Consider the following 19,947-nt stretch of genomic DNA (forward strand, 5'->3'; position numbering starts at 1 on the left):
CTTGAAATATCATGATATTTGGTGGAACCAAACACACCCTTTTTGAAAATTTCAATTTAGGAATTTCGATACATAAGGCAAGTATGAACTTAGTGCAAGTGTAAAAAATCCAGGATATTCATCCGGTGGGACCGCTGTGCGTAGACTGAAAATCAGGTCAGTCAACTTATCAGGTGTGCCACGCATGTACGTGGAATGTGAGCGGTTGTTTATCGTTTTTCAAACCAGTCATTTTTTCGTGTGCATGTGGACCACCTAATCAGTGAACGGGATTGATTTCTGTGGGATGGGGCATTGACTGTGGGGCCCACCGATGGATGGGCCATATCTCACATGTGTCGGCTTGTGGCTGCTAATGGGATTGTTCTTTCTTTATGGGTGTTATTTGAATTCATGGATTCGTAATTTTTTGCTTTTATAAATGACGATGTTGACCAACGGTCTCTTTATTTATGCTTTTTATTTGTAAGTAATGGTTTGGATATTATTGTTTGTTTGGTGTTTGTGGAGGAATTCATGTAAAGAAGAAAGAGAGAGATTATGATGTTGACGTTACAGTTTAATAATGAAACAACCATGTTTTTTGACTGATATTTTCTTATTCTTCTTTATTGTTAAATTTTTTTTTTTTAACGCATTTAGGTTTTCTCATTAAGGAATCATATGATCATGAGCATAGATAATTAGAGGTTTTGGGGCCTGCAATTATGCTGTATGGACATAGTTGAGCCCATTGTTCAATGATCTGATCGTTTTGATGGTCCTCACTGTGGATTGGGGATGCCCCCTGAAAATCACATCAATTGGGAAATCAATGGTTGGCAATGGTTGCATTGGATAAAAATACGACCATGATTGATGTGCTAGAAGGTGCGATCATTGGTTTGGGCTATCCATTATGTGGGGCCCACCTTTGATTGACCATCCCTCACAAAAGATTGATCTGACCAGATTATCCTAATTATCAATTGTTGGCTATTACATACGGTTTTATTGATTATAATAGAGAAGGTCCAATCATTGATCTAGACTGTCCATCGTGTGGAGCCCACCTTTGATTGCCCATCTCTCTTAAAAGTAACTTTGATAGGGTGATCCTAGGCATTTGAGCAATGGCTAAGAAAATGGATGGTCAATATCTATTGTAAGAGAGGGTCCATTCATTGATTTGGGCTGTGTTATGTAGCGCCCACCTTTGATTGCTCACTCCTTTTAAAAGTCGCTCTGATTGGATGATCCTAGGCATCCATCACGTGCCCACCTTTAATTGACCATCAATCCCAAAAGTTCACTTTGATTGGATGATCCTAGCTATCTGATCAATGCTAGTAAAATTGTCAGTTCATATGAACATAATAGACGTCCAATCATTGACATAGACCTTCCATCATGCATGTAGGGCCCACCTTTGATTGTCCATCACTTTAAGTTAGTTTGGTCAGATGATCCTAGCCATTTGATCAATGGACAAAAAGACAGTCAATCCATGTTGATGATAATAGAGAATGTTTGATCCTTGATTTGGTCAGTTCATCATATGGCCCACCTTAGAGAGAGAGAGAGAGAGAGAGAGAGAGAGAGAGAGAGAGAGAGAGAGAGATCATTATGAGAGAGAGAGAGAGATCATTATGGATAACTTATTTCTGAAATTCCCTTCTTGATAGATCATTATGGATAACTTATTTCTGAAATTCCCTTCTTGATTTCGGGAGGATTTTTCCATTTTACAAAAATAAATAAAAATTCCATGATGACTTTTGTTGACATATCACTGGTGAAGATACGTTCTATTCTGTATTTGACGATACTAGATGTGTGGATAACTTATTTCTGAAATTCCCTTCTTGATTTCGGGAGGAATTTTCCATTTTATGAAAATAAATATACTTCTGTGATGACTTTTGTTGATATATCACTGGTGAAGATACGTTCTATTCTGTATTTGACAATACTAGATGTGTTAAGAATTCTGAATTTTGGAGGGAGGGGCATTTTTCAATGGTGCTTTCTCCGTGGAAAATTATCTTATTATAACCACCCAAGAACTTGTCTAGTTTCTTTTCCTCGTTTGGATGTTTGGAAAATGAATCATCTTGCTATAATCACCCAAGAACTTCTGTCTGGTTAATTTCTTTTCCTTGTTTGGATGTTTCCTTATCTGCCTTTTTTTCCTCATCCATCATCTTCATCATACTGTTCTTTAATCACAACTTTAGTTGGAGGATTGTGGTGGGCCATTAGGGAGGAGTTGGTGTGGAGAACTTGAATTGTAAATTTGGCAGAAGTTTCAGAAAGTCAGACGGAGAATCCATGGGGATTTGGTGAGAGTGTACTGAGAAATTCATTCGAAGTTCACTACAAAAAGTTATTTTGGATTTCAGTCCATGTGATCGCTATTTGTGGTCAAGTTCAAGCCTTTAAGAATCAAATCAGCTAAAATGACTATTCAGTAATTTGCTGATGTTAATACGGACCAATTGAATAAAAAAGAAAAAAGAAAAAGAGGCCATGGCGGCTAGGGAATGGCACAATTTCCATGAGTTTGTTTTCAGCAGCCGGTCCCAAATGGGGCCGTTGTGGTCCTGATATGTCAAGTGACAAAGCAAGTATATTCAAGGATGCCATGGCTTTTAGCAGGGGTTGAGTACTGTAGTCACTGATTGAAAGAGATTTTTTGTCCTTTGTTTTCATAATAGAATTCCTTTCTTGGAAGGAATACCTCTTTTGGAAAGATGGGTTGGGACGTAGAATTATCTCTGCCAATAGGACTTGGAAGAAAAGTTGGGACTTATTGCAACCAGGACAAGAACTTGTCACCTCTTTCTTGCTGAATTCGACGGTTTTAAGATCCCAATTGAGTTTTGAGGAACTGTAGTGGTTGGGTCTCAGGCAGGTTCGGGGAAAGAGCGTGAATGTGGTTTTCTGCAGACAACAGAAGTCAAGAGCCGTTCTTACAAAATGTGGAAGAAAGAAAAGGTCTGTGGAAATTAGGTGAAAGCATGTGGAAGACATACTCATTCGATTCATCTGCTTGAATTTTAATATGATCCAACTGCTGTGGTCACCAGTGACCAGCTTCTATTAATAACTAGTCAGATAGTGATGGACGCTTAAAACATTCTTGATTTCACACCTGTTTGCTTTGTCGGTCAGATTTCTCTAGGAAAACTCTGCATGGCCCACTTGGTGATTGGAACAGATTGACCCAGACGAGATCCTTAATTCATCAAGGACTTTTTGGTCTAATCATTAACTTTTTGTTACTAAATATATACGGCATTGTTCCTCAGCTCAGCTCATATCGAAGTGAGCTTTCTATTGCTTCCTTCGTTGCTTTGAGTCTCCATACCTGGTTGATTTTGCATTGAGAGATATTTAAATCAAGACCAAAGTTCATATTTTCCATGCCTAAGATGTTTCCCTTCCAAGCACAATCGTGCATTTGCATGCCTCTGACTGAATCCATGCAGCCTAGGATAATCAAGACCAGGTAATGCTTAGATTTCAGAGTGTATATGGTTTGTATCTCTACGTACAAGTATTATCTATATGTGTTGCTTAATCCATACCGTTTGTGTTTATGTCAGTTCATCGATGATTTCCAGTTCAATACCTTTGAAGCGAGAAGTTTGCATTACGAACCATTTTGTTAAGACTGGTAATGCCTTGTTTCTTTGATCCAATTCTCTCTCTAGCATTTTCTTAAGTCTTTAATTTGAAATTGCGTCAGATATTTCGAAGGACTTGAGAGATGAAGGAATCATTTATTTTATACAGAGTAATGTTCACACAACCTCCAAACCAGCTTGATTGCCAATGTTTCATGCATGTAGGGCATGAGATTCATGAGGTGGGCTCGCCATGAGGATCATTGGTGCAAAAGATCAGGCAGGTCCAGTCATCAGGCAGGCTGACCTGTCTGTTGTTTCCATACAGGGCAGGCCATCTGATGAGTGGACCACTTTGACTTGTCCAGCAAGTTGTCTTCATGGATTGGCTGTGCTACACATCTTGGCACTTGAGCTGGGATGGTTATGAAGTTCATGGCCAACGAGTCATATGCGAAAAGTCCTCTTTGTTATGAAGCTCTAAGTAATTGTTGGCATTTGCTATATTTACAGTTTCTTGCACGAAAGTTTCCCGCAATGCGAATTTGGAAAAGCTGCAAAATGGTTATTTGTTTCCAGAGGTCAGTGACTTTTTAACTTCTCGAAAAGTCGTTGCAAACGGCTTGGGTTCCTGTGCTTGTCATATATTGGGAAATTGATCACACACAACAACTTTTTGTGATCATCACATGATATCCTATTCAAAGGTGTGCCACTCCATGATTATCACATGATGTGAAAATCGATCAGGCCGATCCAACCATTGAGCCGGACAAAGAGTCAAAATCAATAGACAGCCGATGGTATGGCCCAGTGTCTGGTGTCACCCACCCAACGAGTGGACCAGCCTGATTTCCTTACCAGGTAATCCTCATGGTGTGGCCGCCTTTTCCATCGATCATATATTCCATTCGACAGGTAAAAAAAAGAAAAGAAAAGAGGATGGATATGAAAGTTAACACAAAGCCGTTGTATGTGAATCATATCTCTATACAATCATACATCCATTGAGATGGTGAAAAGAGATCCGAATAGCTGTGACGAGGCTTTTATGACGACGACAACGATCCATCAATGTCTCATGCTTTATGTTCTTTTTCTCATTTTTATTCTAGAAATATGTGACTTTTCATTTATAAAATTCTTAATTGGATTTATTTCGATGTTATTGTATTCAAATCAGATTGAAATAAGACAGTTTGAGTATCTCCAGAAGCACCCAGATGCCAAGTTGATTAGCCTTGGGATTGGTGATACCACTCAGCCCATACCACACGTTGTAACATCAGCTATGGCTCAGGTAGCAGTGGTTTCTTTTGCATGAAAATCAGATATTTATTATCCTTTTGCATGCTTCCCACACCTTTTTTTTTTTCAAAATAAATGCGTCCGATCTTGAGAAAAGATCCAATGCAACGAGTTGCTGTTGGATATGTGGTAGATCTGCACTTTCTATTTGGTCCAGCCCTCTTTTCAAAGTTGATCCTGCATACATCACATTTATGGTATGAATGTTGGGCTTTTTTTTTTCACAATCATTGTTTCCAAGCTACATATCAGATGGATTGCATCATCCTGTCAAAATATTCATAATGGGCATAAACAACACATGCAGAGATCCACTGAATGGATGGTTTAAATTTATGATCAAAACTATTTATTTTGATTTATCTTGATCATCCACCTTGTTGGCTATCGATGATTATTAGGATTGTTCAATCAGCTTAAATGGATGGTGGCCCAGAAAGAGCAGACTGGATCAGATGGACAGTGCAGATGGTTGATTGGACTGTCTATCTTCTCTTATCTATATAATACATAATATTGGAATCCAGATTTGTATTTCTTATAAATTTATAGTATTAAAAAAAAAAAAGAACTTAAAACTTTCCTATAATATGTTCCTAACTCATGCATATATAGGATATTGAGGAATTATAGGGTCATGATGCATCAGAAGGGGGTTGGTGTCCTGGTGCACCTTTTCTATTAAAGTGGGCCGTATGGTTCGGTGAGTCATACCACTGATCTAAGTAATAGGAACATTTGATCAGGAGATTTTTGGGGAATGCCCATCTACAGTTAGGCCCATATGATGAACCGTGTGGATTATCAAACGGTTGGTCCCATCTGTACGTTTTGACGTATTGGTGTATCAAGACATTATTCATGATCTGACACATCAGAACTATAATTCTTCATGGATATTTGCCTTTCATACACACCTAGTTGTTTCATTGCTAGCTTCCTTATCCTGTCCAAGAGAAAGAGACCTTTCAAGAGGGTCTCTAAAACTATCCATACCTTCTCTATCCATCAAGCAACAAAGATCTTCCTATGGCTGAGAAACTCTAACCCACCACTTGCCAGGTGAATTCACATGAAGAGCATAAGGTGGCCCCTAGTGTGAAGATGACTATATTACAAAAATGAAGTTGCTGTGGTCCACCCCAATATGAAATGAAAGGATGCCTTAAGAAAGAATTGCTAGTGGTCCACATTCAACATATGCATGTGGCCTGCTTGAGTGGTCTACTAGCCTAATTCTCCACATCATCTTCATGGTCAGGGCCACTTAATTCACCACTCAGATTTTCAATACACTTGCTGGGTTGACAGATGTGCCACCTGTAAAGCCAGGTGTAGAGGATATTGACTGTGTGGTTAGCAGACCTCTCATATAAAAGAGGAACATATCCCATCATGGTAACTTTCTCACAGTGTTACTTGTTTTATTGTCCTTTACTCTGGGGCCCATGCTAATAGACTACGGCCTGGCAGGCCGTCCCTTTCTGCCGGAGCTTCATGGGCGTTGCCTGGTTCCCCAATAAGATATTTGGATGTGAGCTATACTCCATGAGGAGCCACATGGGCGTATGGCCTTGCCTTGCCATTTGACCTCTCTTCCCGTGTGACTAGGAATGCTCAGTGACAACCTCTCAATTATCACCGCCTGGCCTCTATTCCTTGGATATATACATCCAAAAACCGATAGAAGTAGAGACTGGTTTCTCTGCAACTGCTTGTAGAATAAGCTTACTCTACAAGGTTGCAGGTAGGCCACCATGGTGTGTATATGGCATCTAACCTGTCCATGGGTTGCCCCACCACGAAAGTTGGACGCCCCATAAATCAGGCTGATCTGATTATCATGTGAGTCACCATGTGAATTTTTAGGTTTTTGGGTGGTTGTCCATTGTTTTTGATGGTGTAGCCCACCTAATGATTGGATGGGCCTGAATTTTGGGGCATCTAGTAATCATGGTGGGGCTCACTTAATGAGTGGGTTGGATTGCACGCGCACAACATGGTGGGCCTCTCACAGACAATAACTTTTAGACACAGATGAATAACTTATAGACTCAGGTGAATAACTTCTTAGACTCAGGCGAATAACTAACTTCTTAGCTAAGCTTAACTAACTAGAAAGTAATCCTAATCCTATTCTTACCCATCCGACACATGGCCTATAAAGGATATCTCAGACTGTTTACAAGAAAAGGTCTAATCATTGGTTTGAACCGTCCATTCAGTATTCATCATCTAAGATTTCCAATCTCCTGATAACCACTTTGATAACCATGTGACGGGCCATGTACAAAATGGATGGCTGAAGCAAATTTGGCCAAAATTTGGATGGTTAGCAAGTCCAATCACCGTTATTTTGGGATGATGGACCGTGAACAGTGAAATCATATGTATGCTCCAGATTGATATTTTAGACCCTTCACATGTCGGACAATATGGTATGCATAAGTATAGGAGCATTGCTCTTGTAATTTTAGTTTCTAGATGTCACCTACACTTAGGAATATTATGAAGAGGAATTATCAGTCCCTGGATGTGAGCAGTACTCAAATGCGCCTAGCATTTGCATGGTTAGGTGGGCCAGAGAATAGATCTGATGGGCCCCACCATGGATGGGAGATGCCACAAAATCTCCCAGATTGGAAGATCCCAACCCACACATCAGCAGACCACAAACAGAAATTCTATAAAAATACAGCAACAGTCTGGAGAAAGGCCAAAGATTGGGTGGAAAGGATCTTCCGATCTGGAAGATTTCCATGTCTTCTTCCATCCATGGTGGGGCTGATCAAATCAATGGTCTAGATCATTGAACCATGGACTGCACCTCTACAGACTGGGCACTTGGGGACAGTATACACCCCATGATTTGCATACACCAATTGATAAATTTCATGATTTCAATTCCCATAGTCGAGATTGGATGCATGCAAATAAGAAGGTTTTATATCTAAAGGGTGGTTAATCTTTCTCATGGCTTGCAGCATTCACAAGCTCTGTCGACAGCTGAAGGTTACACAGGCTATGGAGCAGAACAAGGCAACAAGGTAATATAATGCATGTATTGCCACTGCCTCTACTTTTGTTGTTCTGTTGTTGGCTGTCAATGAGCTGGGCCCAGGCAAAGCAGAATCAAAATTGAGTAGGGCCCACCCGACAGGCGTGGGTCAACCAATTCAAAATACAATCCAAACCAACCCCTGACCTGGCCTGCTGACAGCCATACACGATGATATTTGCCACCTGTTGTCTGATTGCTTTTCTCGTTTTATTGAGATACACTCACTGCTATTAGCCGGTGGTAAAATGACCTTTCCAACTTTAGCGATGGATGCCGAGATGCCAGTTGATATCACCTTTTTTAATGGTCCAACTTACTCTGGGAAATAGCTCACCTGCATCTCGCTCTGTTGAAAAATATCCAAATGGGTTTCTTTCTACGTCCAATGTTTTCATAGACAGCCATCGTAGTTTCACTTCAGCAAGAAATTCATTCTAGGAATGATATTCCAATTCCAAGCATGCCATTGCGTGGTAACATTCTTTCCCACTACAATGCAGTTGACAATTAAAGGTTGTCTCTTTAACATTTTCCAATCTCGAAGTTTGTGTTGTAACCAGCGTATATCTATAAAGTGGCACAAGAAAGGCCATGTACCTCTTAACATCGATAATGACAATATGGTAAAGTAATTTCTCTACAGTACACGTGGCAGGATTACATAGCAATCAGGACCATCCATCCAGTTGGCCTTTATCGTAGATGGACCATGGTTCAAAAACCATTCCTACGTATTGAATGACAAACACTAGCTGTTGGCCATTTTAGTTTTGGACAATTGCTTTCAAAAGAAAATGGTGGGAGAGGTTAGATAATCCAGGCAGTGTGGTTTAAACCTTCCATTCTCAGCAGAACCCACTAATTTGCAAGGATGGCTCTATCCTATTCCAATTTAGTGGGCCCCACAACATTAATTTCCTACTTTGGGATATATTGCAGACTTCAAGCTTGTTTTGTTTGAAATACTTAATTTTCCTTTTTGAGTAGTGGGAGTTAACATCCAGTACAGAGTTTTGGTCTTGTAACTTAGGTGATGGTGTTGGTCCATCTAATCTAGCTTAGGTAGAATGGCCGAACCACCCCAAATCCCCTCAGAAGATGTACAAGTAGAGCCTCTTCCGTCCATTCAGAATCTTTCTCTGGCCATTAAAACCTTGGCCCCGGGATATTGCCTGCTACCTCTAGAAATAATAATAAACTTGAAAGTACCTCAAAAATGGCCAGAAAGAACGAGCTACTATGTGATGCTCAATCAAGAAATGGTGTTTTTATTTTGACCCAATGACGGTACAGGTGGGGGCCACTTCTAGATAACCTGAGCCATTGATCTGGTGCAACCATCGTAGAATGTGGCATGCTCTGATATCTTGCCTCTCAGATGATCCTAGTGATTTAAGTGGCATGGATAATTTCATGTATTTCAAGGGGGCCACCTCAGATGGTCAGGATCATCTGCTGGAGGAAATTTTTGGTCACTTTCCATTGGCTCATGAGGAATGACATTTAAAAAAAAGAAAAAAAAAAGAAAAAAAAAAGAAAAGAGGAATGACATTAAGGGCGTGTTTGGATACAGTATCGAATTGAGTTGTATTTAGTAGTCTGGTAAAGTGCAAACAACCAAATTGCGACTTCCTTAGCTTTCACATCGAGGATCTGGCCTCAATTTGCAATTATGATACTTAGAAGTCAATCTTGGAAGTAACGTGACTGCAATTTGAGGGCTACTTATTCATTTTGAATACTAGAAAGATCACAATTCAATTCGCTTGTGCATCCAAACACAATCTAAATGAAACTTCGAATGTAGAAACATCATCAAGTATCTCATCCACATCCCAGACGATATCCAGGAGCCTGATGATAGAGTGTTGTTCTTCAACTAAGCAAACAAGATCGTTCTAATAACAATTTGTAGAATTGGGAGATGCATCAATCTGCTACTAGATTTTTTCTGATATTTTGCATCAGGGCTATGTATGGGCCCACTTTTTGGTACACACGCTCCTTTTTTTTTTTTTCTAATTTGGTCAAGTTCATTTTTTTCGGGTGTCGAAGATGGATGCTTAACCTTCTATCTCCTTGTGGCAGGCATTACGGAATGCAATTGCTGAAACATTCTATAAGGATTTAGGTGTGAAAGGCACTGAAATTTTTGTATCAGATGGTGCACAGTGTGACATTGCACGCCTTCAGGTATGTAAACACTCACAAGTCTCCACCTGCCATTACTGATTAATTCATTACCATGTTTTCCTGGTTTCAGTATCTCCTCAGTGTTATGTAAGTTTCAGGAATCATATGATCTCCAACTTGAGGATATGCATATTATCCTTGGGTCCTCAGTTCCCACAAGTGGGACCCATGGTCCGGTTATGCAGACTGTGGATGAACAGTACTTGAGAATTTCCAAGAGGGACAATCCTAACCCTTTTAGATCCATGGCCTGCAAAATAGATGGTTAAGAAAGGATGGAGCAACCATCCACATTCAACAGAAAAAAAAAAAGAGAAGCCAAATTGGATGGTTGGGATCTTCCAATTTTGAAGGTTTTTGGGTCATGGTGCATCCATGTTTGGGACCCATCAGATTGACTGTCTGCAACATGGAATCATGGGTCCTGCAGACTTGTAGAATATTAGCAACCGTCCACATTCAATGGATAAAAAGGCCAAAAATTGCATGGGTAGGATCTTACAATCTGGGGGAGTTTGGGGCATGGTACATACATTTTGGGGCCCATCAGACCGACTGTCTAGATCATTGTATCACAGGCCTTGTACAAAACGAGCATCAAAGGATGCTATACACTCAGTGGTGAATCTTGTAATTCCTCTGTTTCATGTAGCATATACTAGTATCTACTTGCTGCATTTGAAGATTGAGTCCTGACTTTTATTTCTCATTCTCTCTCTCTTTTCTCTCACAGATGCTCCTGGGATCCAATGTCACAGTAGCTGTTCAGGACCCATCCTTTCCGGTAATGTCATTACACCTGTAGCTTTCTTGGGTAGTTCATAAAACAAACATAGTACAGCTGCAACCCTGTGCCTGACATTTGAATGATACTACATAATCTACTTGTATGCTTATTTACAAATCATCAATGAGCCCCAAAGGCTACTTGCAAGTCTCCCCACATATGTCAGGTCTGGGTTGATCATATGGTGAGCCCCACCGTGAATGTTCAGTGGCCTGAAAATCAGGCTGGTCCAGTCATCAGGTGGGCCAGACTTGCATTGAATATGGATTGTTGGTTATATCAACCATGCATTTTTTGTACAAGTGTGGCCCTCCCATTGGCCAAATTGCCCTTAATTTCAGACCACACACATCTAAGGTGGAGCCCATGTCATGAAATCCATGGATCTCACACCTTGGCTCATGTTCAGAGAGTAGAAATATTCTTGCATTTCCTAACTTTTCCTCAAAAAATGAGTAAAACCATGTTAAAAAGAAGCAGAAGCCTGCTCTTGTTGTTTAACTGTTGACTTTTAAACATGTCTATGGAAAATACCACTCCAAACCAGACAATGGAATTACTGTCGGATTCCACAGTTTTTCATTTCCTGATGTTTTCCATTAGGGTTTGCCATATCCACATTTTGGATTTTCTCGATCCAAACAGGCCCTTTTGAGTGACTTGTTCTTCTTTTTTTTTTTTCTTTTTTTTTTGGTTTTTGGTCTGACTGATGGAATACATTCTTGTAACAACAGGCATACATAGACACTAGTGTCATAATGGGTCAGGCTGGCGATTTCCAATCAGATACAGGGAGGTATGAGAAGATTGTGTACATGAAATGCACGCCCAGCGGTCACTTCTTTCCTGACTTGTCGACTATTCCGCGGACGGATGTGATTTTCTTCTGCTCTCCAAACAACCCAACTGGCCATGCTGCATCAAGGGAGCAATTGAAGCAACTGGTGGAATTTGCGAGCAAGAACGGATCTATTATAGTCTGCGACTCTGCATATGCAACTTACATCTCAGATGACAGCCCAAGATCCATTTACGAAATTCCTGGTGCCAGAGAGGCACGCTCAATGATACAAACAATCTCACTGTCTATTCATGTGCATATGCTACATGCACATGTGAATGAATAGACACATCATACTCATGCATGCAGGCGCACTAAACAACCATATGCATTTTTCACCATTTATTGATGGGTGACTCATCCACCGTACAGTGGCATGTATACAAAATCTCGCCCCCCTTTGTGGATGGAGCATAACCCAAGAACCACACATATTGGATGATCTTAACCATTAGATACTCACCGTTGAATTTGGACTCTGACCATTTTCTCTTTTAACCATCCATGCCAATTGGATGGTCAGGACCCTCATGCAATTTTTCGGGCTATGCTCATCCACAATGGGGCCCACAATTTGCAGTCTGGTTTGACATACACTGCCCAGCAGTTACAATGGATGAGTCACCAACATTTAGGTAATGGTGGAGAAGGCACACATTAGTGTAGCCCAACTTGCTTTCTTGATTTTTTGTTCTAGCTATCTTTTCCCCCCTAAGATGGATATGATTATTCTGTAGGTCGCCATTGAAATTTCATCCTTCTCCAAATTCGCGGGGTTTACCGGTGTTCGCCTAGGTTGGACCATAGTCCCTGAGGAGCTGTTATTTTCCAATGGATTTCCAGTTATAAAGGACTTCAATCGCATCGTCTGTACCTGCTTTAGTGGTGCATCCAACATTGCTCAGGCTGGTGGGCTAGCTTGCCTTTCGTCAGAAGGTTTTATGGTATAAGTTCCAAATTGCACCATTGAGACCTCAGTCTGGAATTAGAAAGCTGGATTGTTGTACCTCTATAAGGCAGACCAGTATTAGCCTGTGTTTGGATGTTCAAGGCAGTTGAATTGCAACAACTAACACAATATACAAGATGGATGTGCTCCAGTGGTAGCGGGCCATTGTGGGTCCCATGTACCATGCTGATGAAACCCAGTCTGTTCAAGATTTGAATCACAACATGATGGTAAGACCCCAAAAAATCAGGCCCATCCAATCCACAGGTGCAAGCTGATCCAATTATCAGGTGGGCTGTAACATGGAAAACAATGGAAAACAATCCAGGAAAAAACCCCAAAACCACACTCGGGGAATCACCCTGATATTTGGTTGGGCCCGATTTTTTTAGTGTGCCATTTTCATGTGGGTTGCACCTCTTGGACGGGTTGGACATTCATGCAGCACTGTTGGGCCTACCTGCAATTTGGAGGCTTTTGAGTGGATGTCCTCTGTTCTCTATGGTCTGCCCCACTAATGATTGGATTGGCGTGATTTTTGATATGGGGATATATCATGGTGGGGACCACATCTTGTACGGGTGGATGTCATCTACACAGCACGTGGGGCCCATGGCGTCCTAGTGATACTCTTGTCACTGGAGCATGACCTATATAACAAATGACCAAGTGAGGGTGGCACCATTTTCATCCATACTGATGAACAGACCCTCTAATTCCAAATATCTGAAACAATCATGATTGCAATTGGGGGTTAGTCCCTTATTACACTGGATGTACACTCTTTGGTTGTTCACACATCATTGAATTCACTTATTGCAATTCAATTCAATTGAGCATCCAAACGCAATCTTAAAATGTTTCTGCATGTAAAAAATCTTTCTTTAAATTGTTGTAGCCTTTTTATGCAACTGCATTTCGGTCTATATTACAAATTCAGCTGGTCAGTGACCCAATTTTCCTTCGACCATTATGTTTCAGGCCTTACGCCGTGTGATTGCTTTCTACAAGGAGAATGCTGAAATATTAGCTGAAACATTTTCGTCGCTCGGCTTGAAGGTGTACGGAGGTAAAAATGCACCCTACATTTGGGTCCATTTCCCAGGTCGGAGATCGTGGGACGTGTTTTCAGAGATCCTCGAGAAAACACACATAATTACAGTCCCGGGTATAGGATTCGGCCCGGGTGGCGACGGGTTTATCAGAGTTAGCTCATTCGGTCGTCGGAAATGCGTTCTTGAGGCTTCAAGGAGGTTGCGGAATCTCTTCAAATAAGAATCTTTTGTGAATTTTCTTTCGCAAAAATAAAAACAGTGGTCATGTTCTTGGATAGCATGTTCTTGTCATCCCTTCAATGCAGTAGTCTTCTCAATTTTACAACATAAGCTTACTACAAGAAAGAAAGACGGCGTGATTAGACAGATTTAAACGTGATTAGACACTTTATTAGCATTTTTTTACATGAATTTACTCCTTTCAATCTTACAATGTAAGCTTACTACTCTACAGTGTGATTAGACTGTCTTTAAACATGATTAGACTCTTTATTTGAACCTCTTATGGTTTTCCAAATTGAAAGAGAGCTTTGATACTCTGGTAGAGTGTGTTGGTTCATATACATGAACTCAAAAATATTACACGTTGTGACATGTGTAATTCAGATTAAACCCTCCAAACTGTGGCTTCAGATCAGTGATGTTTTTACTGGTTGGTTGGTGGACATATAATGGATGGTGGGCATTGAAAATTGGCAATATGTCCATTAATCAGATGTTAGAATCGTCCAATCAATTTGATTTTTGGGTTTATGACCTACTTATAGTATGTTTCGCCTATTTGGGCTGTTCAATTTGAGTTACAAGTGTGCCATGTTTATAATTTTTGAGCTCATGCACATGAGCCATCACTCTGCCAGAGTATCAAATAACGTATTGAAATTGAAGTTTCATATTGGCCAACTGTTTTGGGTTTTGTTGGGTATGATTTAGAGGCATTATAGAATGCTCTGAGAGTTTTTAGTATCCCACGTTTTCAGTCTGTGCAAGTGGGGCCCATGGTTTAGTGGTCCGAACTGTCCATATCATTCCCCACTGTGGATGGCCTGTGGACCAAAAAACTCTTGGTGTCAACAAATAGATGGTTGGGAAAGAAAATACATCAACTGACCCCATTTATGGGGTTTTTGGTGCATGGGGAATGGGCATAGGTTTTCATTGATTGCATGCCTTAAAATGGATGTAAATTGATTTGATATATAAATAATAATAATAATAACAACAACAACAACTATACATTTGCAACCAGTGGCTGGTTATATCCAAAGGCAAAATAATGCTAGGGGCCCGTTTGGCCAGGTGGATTGGAAGGGATTAAATGGTATTAGGGTGGATGGCATGGATTTCTAGGTAATAATGGTGTTGTCGGTGGATTGTCTAGAGATCCATGGGATTGATATATCCCTGGATTGCTATATCCAGTCTGTTTGGCGCGCCCGCCATTCGGGGTATTAAACTTTCTCATCCCTACTAATCCCTCAACACAAACACGTCCTAGGCAAATTTGAAGGATTAGGGTGGATTTGATGGGATTTAAATGTAAAGATGGTGTTTTCAGCGGATTGTCTTGAGATACATGGGATTGGGATCGGATCACCGACTTTGTTTGGCACGCCAGGCCAATCCCGGGATTTGACTTCCAATCCTTTCCAATTTGCAACCAGTGGCTGGTTATATCCAAAGGCAAAATAATGCTAAGGAAACTAAGCTGGGGCTGCAGATGGGGCCAATTTGTGGGTAACCATTGGTGGGTGGGTCCCACATTCCTATTTTCTCTTGGATATTTAAAATTTTTGAATTTTTATAATTCAAAGAAGATTAGGATATAGGAGAGGTAGAGGATGTGATGGTATAAGCTCTACCTTATTTGAACTTCTCTTCTTACATCCTCTTCTATATCTCTTTTATACAAGGAAAAGCATTCTCTCGTTTTAAAAGAAATCAAAATTATCCAAAATTGAAAATGTTTCCGAAAACATAAGCGAGGAAGAATAATGATCTTTGGCCATTAGTTGTCTTTAAGTGATTTGAATCATTGATCGTAATCTGGAGTAATCTTAACCGTAAAATCAGAGGAATTAGAATGATGATTCGATCCACTCTTTTACGTGATCTAAATCATTGATCGTAATTCAGGAGACATCTTAGCCGTAGAATCAGAGGAATCAGGTGATTTGATCCACCCTACTCCCATAGAAAACTTAAAAGAAGTACAAACCGTGGAAGCAGAAGGTAGTAAGGATTGAACTCGCTATTTGATTTCTGATTTTTTATACTTATATGATTATTTAAAATATTCTTTGTTGACTATGAGTCCAGCCGTGTTGAGTCTTCAAGTCCAGTTGACTGGAGTTTTCATTTCATTTCAAGCACGAGCTAAATACTATGTCAGAAAATGGGTTCGTTGGCCCAATCAATTCAAAATCTGAGCCGTAGACAGCCTTAAGCCCAGTCCATCAGCAGTCCTACTAAATCCTACTTCGGCGTAAACTCTCTCTTCTCCACAAAATCTCATCCATCTGACCATGCATGTGGGATCCCGTGGAGATGTAGAGCCCTAATACATCAGAATGTGAACTGTTTCCTGCTGCACTTAGTCTACAGACTCTACACAGGTGGGGCCCATGGTTCGCCTAAATCAGACCATTCATTTCATTGGACGCCAGATAAAAGGAAAAAAGAGCTCTTCTGGATTCAAAGATCCATTCCATCCAACTATTGACTCTTTTTCTTTTTCTTTTTTATATATAGTATTAATCCAATTTTCTATTAATATGGGTTTTTTATGGACATACCAACCGTGATAGGTTCTCTCAGATCAACGGTGTGGATCACTTAATCATGGGCCCAATCTGTACAAAATGAAGCTAGAGTTGTGACATTGTGAGATAAGTATTTACACTATTATGTAGTTGTGGCAATGGGCCCGGCTATGGCTAGGCCAGCGTTAGTCCTAGCCCAGCCCTGACCCTAGCGGGACCAATAGCCTTAACCGGGCTAAAAAGGCCATGATGGCTCTGGCACTCGCCGTTGCCCTACAGGACCAGGCCAGGTCGGGCTAGCCCTGTAACGAAAATAGTGAAATAGTGAAGGGTTTAAAACGGTCCACTCTAAAAATATTGTTACTATTTATCTGTGATAAGGCCCATCGTGTGAACGGTTTCGATCATTGAAACATATATCCCTTGATTCAAGAGTGCCTTTAAAGTCTACGTGTACGGCTAAAATCGTCCATAAAAAGATAGAAACGTCAAAATTTAAAGATGGATATGTTCGGGAACGGTGCAGCTTTATTTGAAAAGTTTGGAACCGAAATATAAACGGGTTGATGATAAGATGTCAATGTCAAATTGGAAATAGAAATTAGGCAAACCTAACTTAGACCCGATTAAAACGTAACGTAATCCATAAGTTATGGGTGCGGTTAGGATCATGTCATTCAGATCCAACCTGAGCCAACGTGTTTCAATTTGGACCGAACCCTGATAGCATCCGATCGGGTTTCTAGCTGAAACCCGGACCCGATATAAAAAAATTTGAGCTCTCGGGACCCGATCGATTATCATTTTTTTTTTAATCATCTGTTGTGATTTTTTATGGCGATCCTGATAGCAGATCATGTCACGCCCCGAAATTCGAGTACCCGAATAAGGTCTTCGGGACCCGAATCTCAAGGTGTAAGTTATAATATAATACATTAATTTCAATCCAGTTGATTTAATCAAATTCAATCAACACTCAACATCATCTAAAAGGAAATACAACTGAAATGTTTATTTAATTCAACCATTTTGATAGTTTCCCTTTCTACATCGAAATTTGAACATAAACTAAACCTAATTTAAAAAAATAATAAAAATAAAGCTAATAGTAGAGGCCCGCCTGCTCGTAATATTCCAGCTCTGCACCTGTGCATTTGTTTTAGTAGGATGAGCATAACAGCCCAGTAGGGTCGTTTCTTACCCAAAATTTAACATGTTCAGATAATATCAATTTTAAAAAAAAAAAAAGAATAGAAAACAGATAATGGAATTTAACAACAGAATTGTGAAATGCAATACATATGATATTTCCATGAATACTCCTAACATTTGTATTATTTCTTACAACACCATATTCATGTGGATGGTCACGTTGCATTAACGCCCACGCACTGGTACCTCATGGTGAGTGACCCATTTATACGTTAGCTGGTTAGACTACTGCTCCAGTTGTACTCCTGACGTATGTCCACGCACATAATTGTACTCATACGCCGTACACAAAGGAGACTCCAAAGGATCCAGTGGGTTCTAAGGTCTTTCACCCAAGGGACACGATTGCCCTACTTACTGGCGTGGGACGTGTTTTCAGAGATCCTCGAGAAAACACACATAATTACAGTCCCGGGTATAGGATTCGGCCCGGGTGGCGACGGGTTTATCAGAGTTAGCTCATTCGGTCGTCGGAAATGCGTTCTTGAGGCTTCAAGGAGGTTGCGGAATCTCTTCAAATAAGAATCTTTTGTGAATTTTCTTTCGCAAAAATAAAAACAGTGGTCATGTTCTTGGATAGCATGTTCTTGTCATCCCTTCAATGCAGTAGTCTTCTCAATTTTACAACATAAGCTTACTACAAGAAAGAAAGACGGCGTGATTAGACAGATTTAAACGTGATTAGACACTTTATTAGCATTTTTTTACATGAATTTACTCCTTTCAATCTTACAATGTAAGCTTACTACTCTACAGTGTGATTAGACTGTCTTTAAACATGATTAGACTCTTTATTTGAACCTCTTATGGTTTTCCAAATTGAAAGAGAGCTTTGATACTCTGGTAGAGTGTGTTGGTTCATATACATGAACTCAAAAATATTACACGTTGTGACATGTGTAATTCAGATTAAACCCTCCAAACTGTGGCTTCAGATCAGTGATGTTTTTACTGGTTGGTTGGTGGACATATAATGGATGGTGGGCATTGAAAATTGGCAATATGTCCATTAATCAGATGTTAGAATCGTCCAATCAATTTGATTTTTGGGTTTATGACCTACTTATAGTATGTTTCGCCTATTTGGGCTGTTCAATTTGAGTTACAAGTGTGCCATGTTTATAATTTTTGAGCTCATGCACATGAGCCATCACTCTGCCAGAGTATCAAATAACGTATTGAAATTGAAGTTTCATATTGGCCAACTGTTTTGGGTTTTGTTGGGTATGATTTAGAGGCATTATAGAATGCTCTGAGAGTTTTTAGTATCCCACGTTTTCAGTCTGTGCAAGTGGGGCCCATGGTTTAGTGGTCCGAACTGTCCATATCATTCCCCACTGTGGATGGCCTGTGGACCAAAAAACTCTTGGTGTCAACAAATAGATGGTTGGGAAAGAAAATACATCAACTGACCCCATTTATGGGGTTTTTGGTGCATGGGGAATGGGCATAGGTTTTCATTGATTGCATGCCTTAAAATGGATGTAAATTGATTTGATATATAAATAATAATAATAATAACAACAACAACAACTATACATTTGCAACCAGTGGCTGGTTATATCCAAAGGCAAAATAATGCTAAGGAAACTAAGCTGGGGCTGCAGATGGGGCCAATTTGTGGGTAACCATTGGTGGGTGGGTCCCACATTCCTATTTTCTCTTGGATATTTAAAATTTTTGAATTTTTATAATTCAAAGAAGATTAGGATATAGGAGAGGTAGAGGATGTGATGGTATAAGCTCTACCTTATTTGAACTTCTCTTCTTACATCCTCTTCTATATCTCTTTTATACAAGGAAAAGCATTCTCTCGTTTTAAAAGAAATCAAAATTATCCAAAATTGAAAATGTTTCCGAAAACATAAGCGAGGAAGAATAATGATCTTTGGCCATTAGTTGTCTTTAAGTGATTTGAATCATTGATCGTAATCTGGAGTAATCTTAACCGTAAAATCAGAGGAATTAGAATGATGATTCGATCCACTCTTTTACGTGATCTAAATCATTGATCGTAATTCAGGAGACATCTTAGCCGTAGAATCAGAGGAATCAGGTGATTTGATCCACCCTACTCCTATAGAAAACTTAAAAGAAGTACAAACCGTGGAAGCAGAAGGTAGTAAGGATTGAACTCGCTATTTGATTTCTGATTTTTTATACTTATATGA

General features: G+C 40.0%; 1 protein-coding gene across 1 annotated transcript; it reads left to right on the plus strand.

Annotated features, from left to right (window-relative positions):
- Nucleotides 1-1,805: 1,805 nt before the first annotated feature.
- On the plus strand, nucleotides 1,806-14,300 carry LOC131232537 (probable LL-diaminopimelate aminotransferase, chloroplastic). Its single transcript, XM_058228844.1, has 10 exons — nucleotides 1,806-3,490; nucleotides 3,588-3,658; nucleotides 4,122-4,189; nucleotides 4,792-4,908; nucleotides 7,901-7,963; nucleotides 10,066-10,170; nucleotides 10,904-10,954; nucleotides 11,692-12,012; nucleotides 12,536-12,742; nucleotides 13,729-14,300. The coding sequence occupies exons 1-10, from the start codon at nucleotides 3,405-3,407 to the stop codon at nucleotides 14,020-14,022; spliced, it is 1,383 nt and encodes a 460-aa protein (XP_058084827.1). The 5' UTR covers nucleotides 1,806-3,404; the 3' UTR covers nucleotides 14,023-14,300.
- Nucleotides 14,301-19,947: the final 5,647 nt, after the last annotated feature.

The sequence above is a fragment of the Magnolia sinica genome, chromosome 2, assembly GCF_029962835.1.
Source record: "Magnolia sinica isolate HGM2019 chromosome 2, MsV1, whole genome shotgun sequence".
Classification (NCBI taxonomy): Eukaryota; Viridiplantae; Streptophyta; class Magnoliopsida; order Magnoliales; family Magnoliaceae; genus Magnolia; species Magnolia sinica.

Coding starts and splice junctions, on each gene's coding strand:
- LOC131232537 (XM_058228844.1), top strand. CDS start 3,405: ATGCCTAAGATGTTTCCCTTCCAAGCACAATCGTGCATTTGCATGCCT. Junction 7,964..10,065: donor GAGCAGAACAAGGCAACAAG/GTAATATAATGC, acceptor TCCTTGTGGCAG/GCATTACGGAATGCAATTGC. Junction 12,013..12,535: donor AAATTCCTGGTGCCAGAGAG/GCACGCTCAATG, acceptor ATTATTCTGTAG/GTCGCCATTGAAATTTCATC.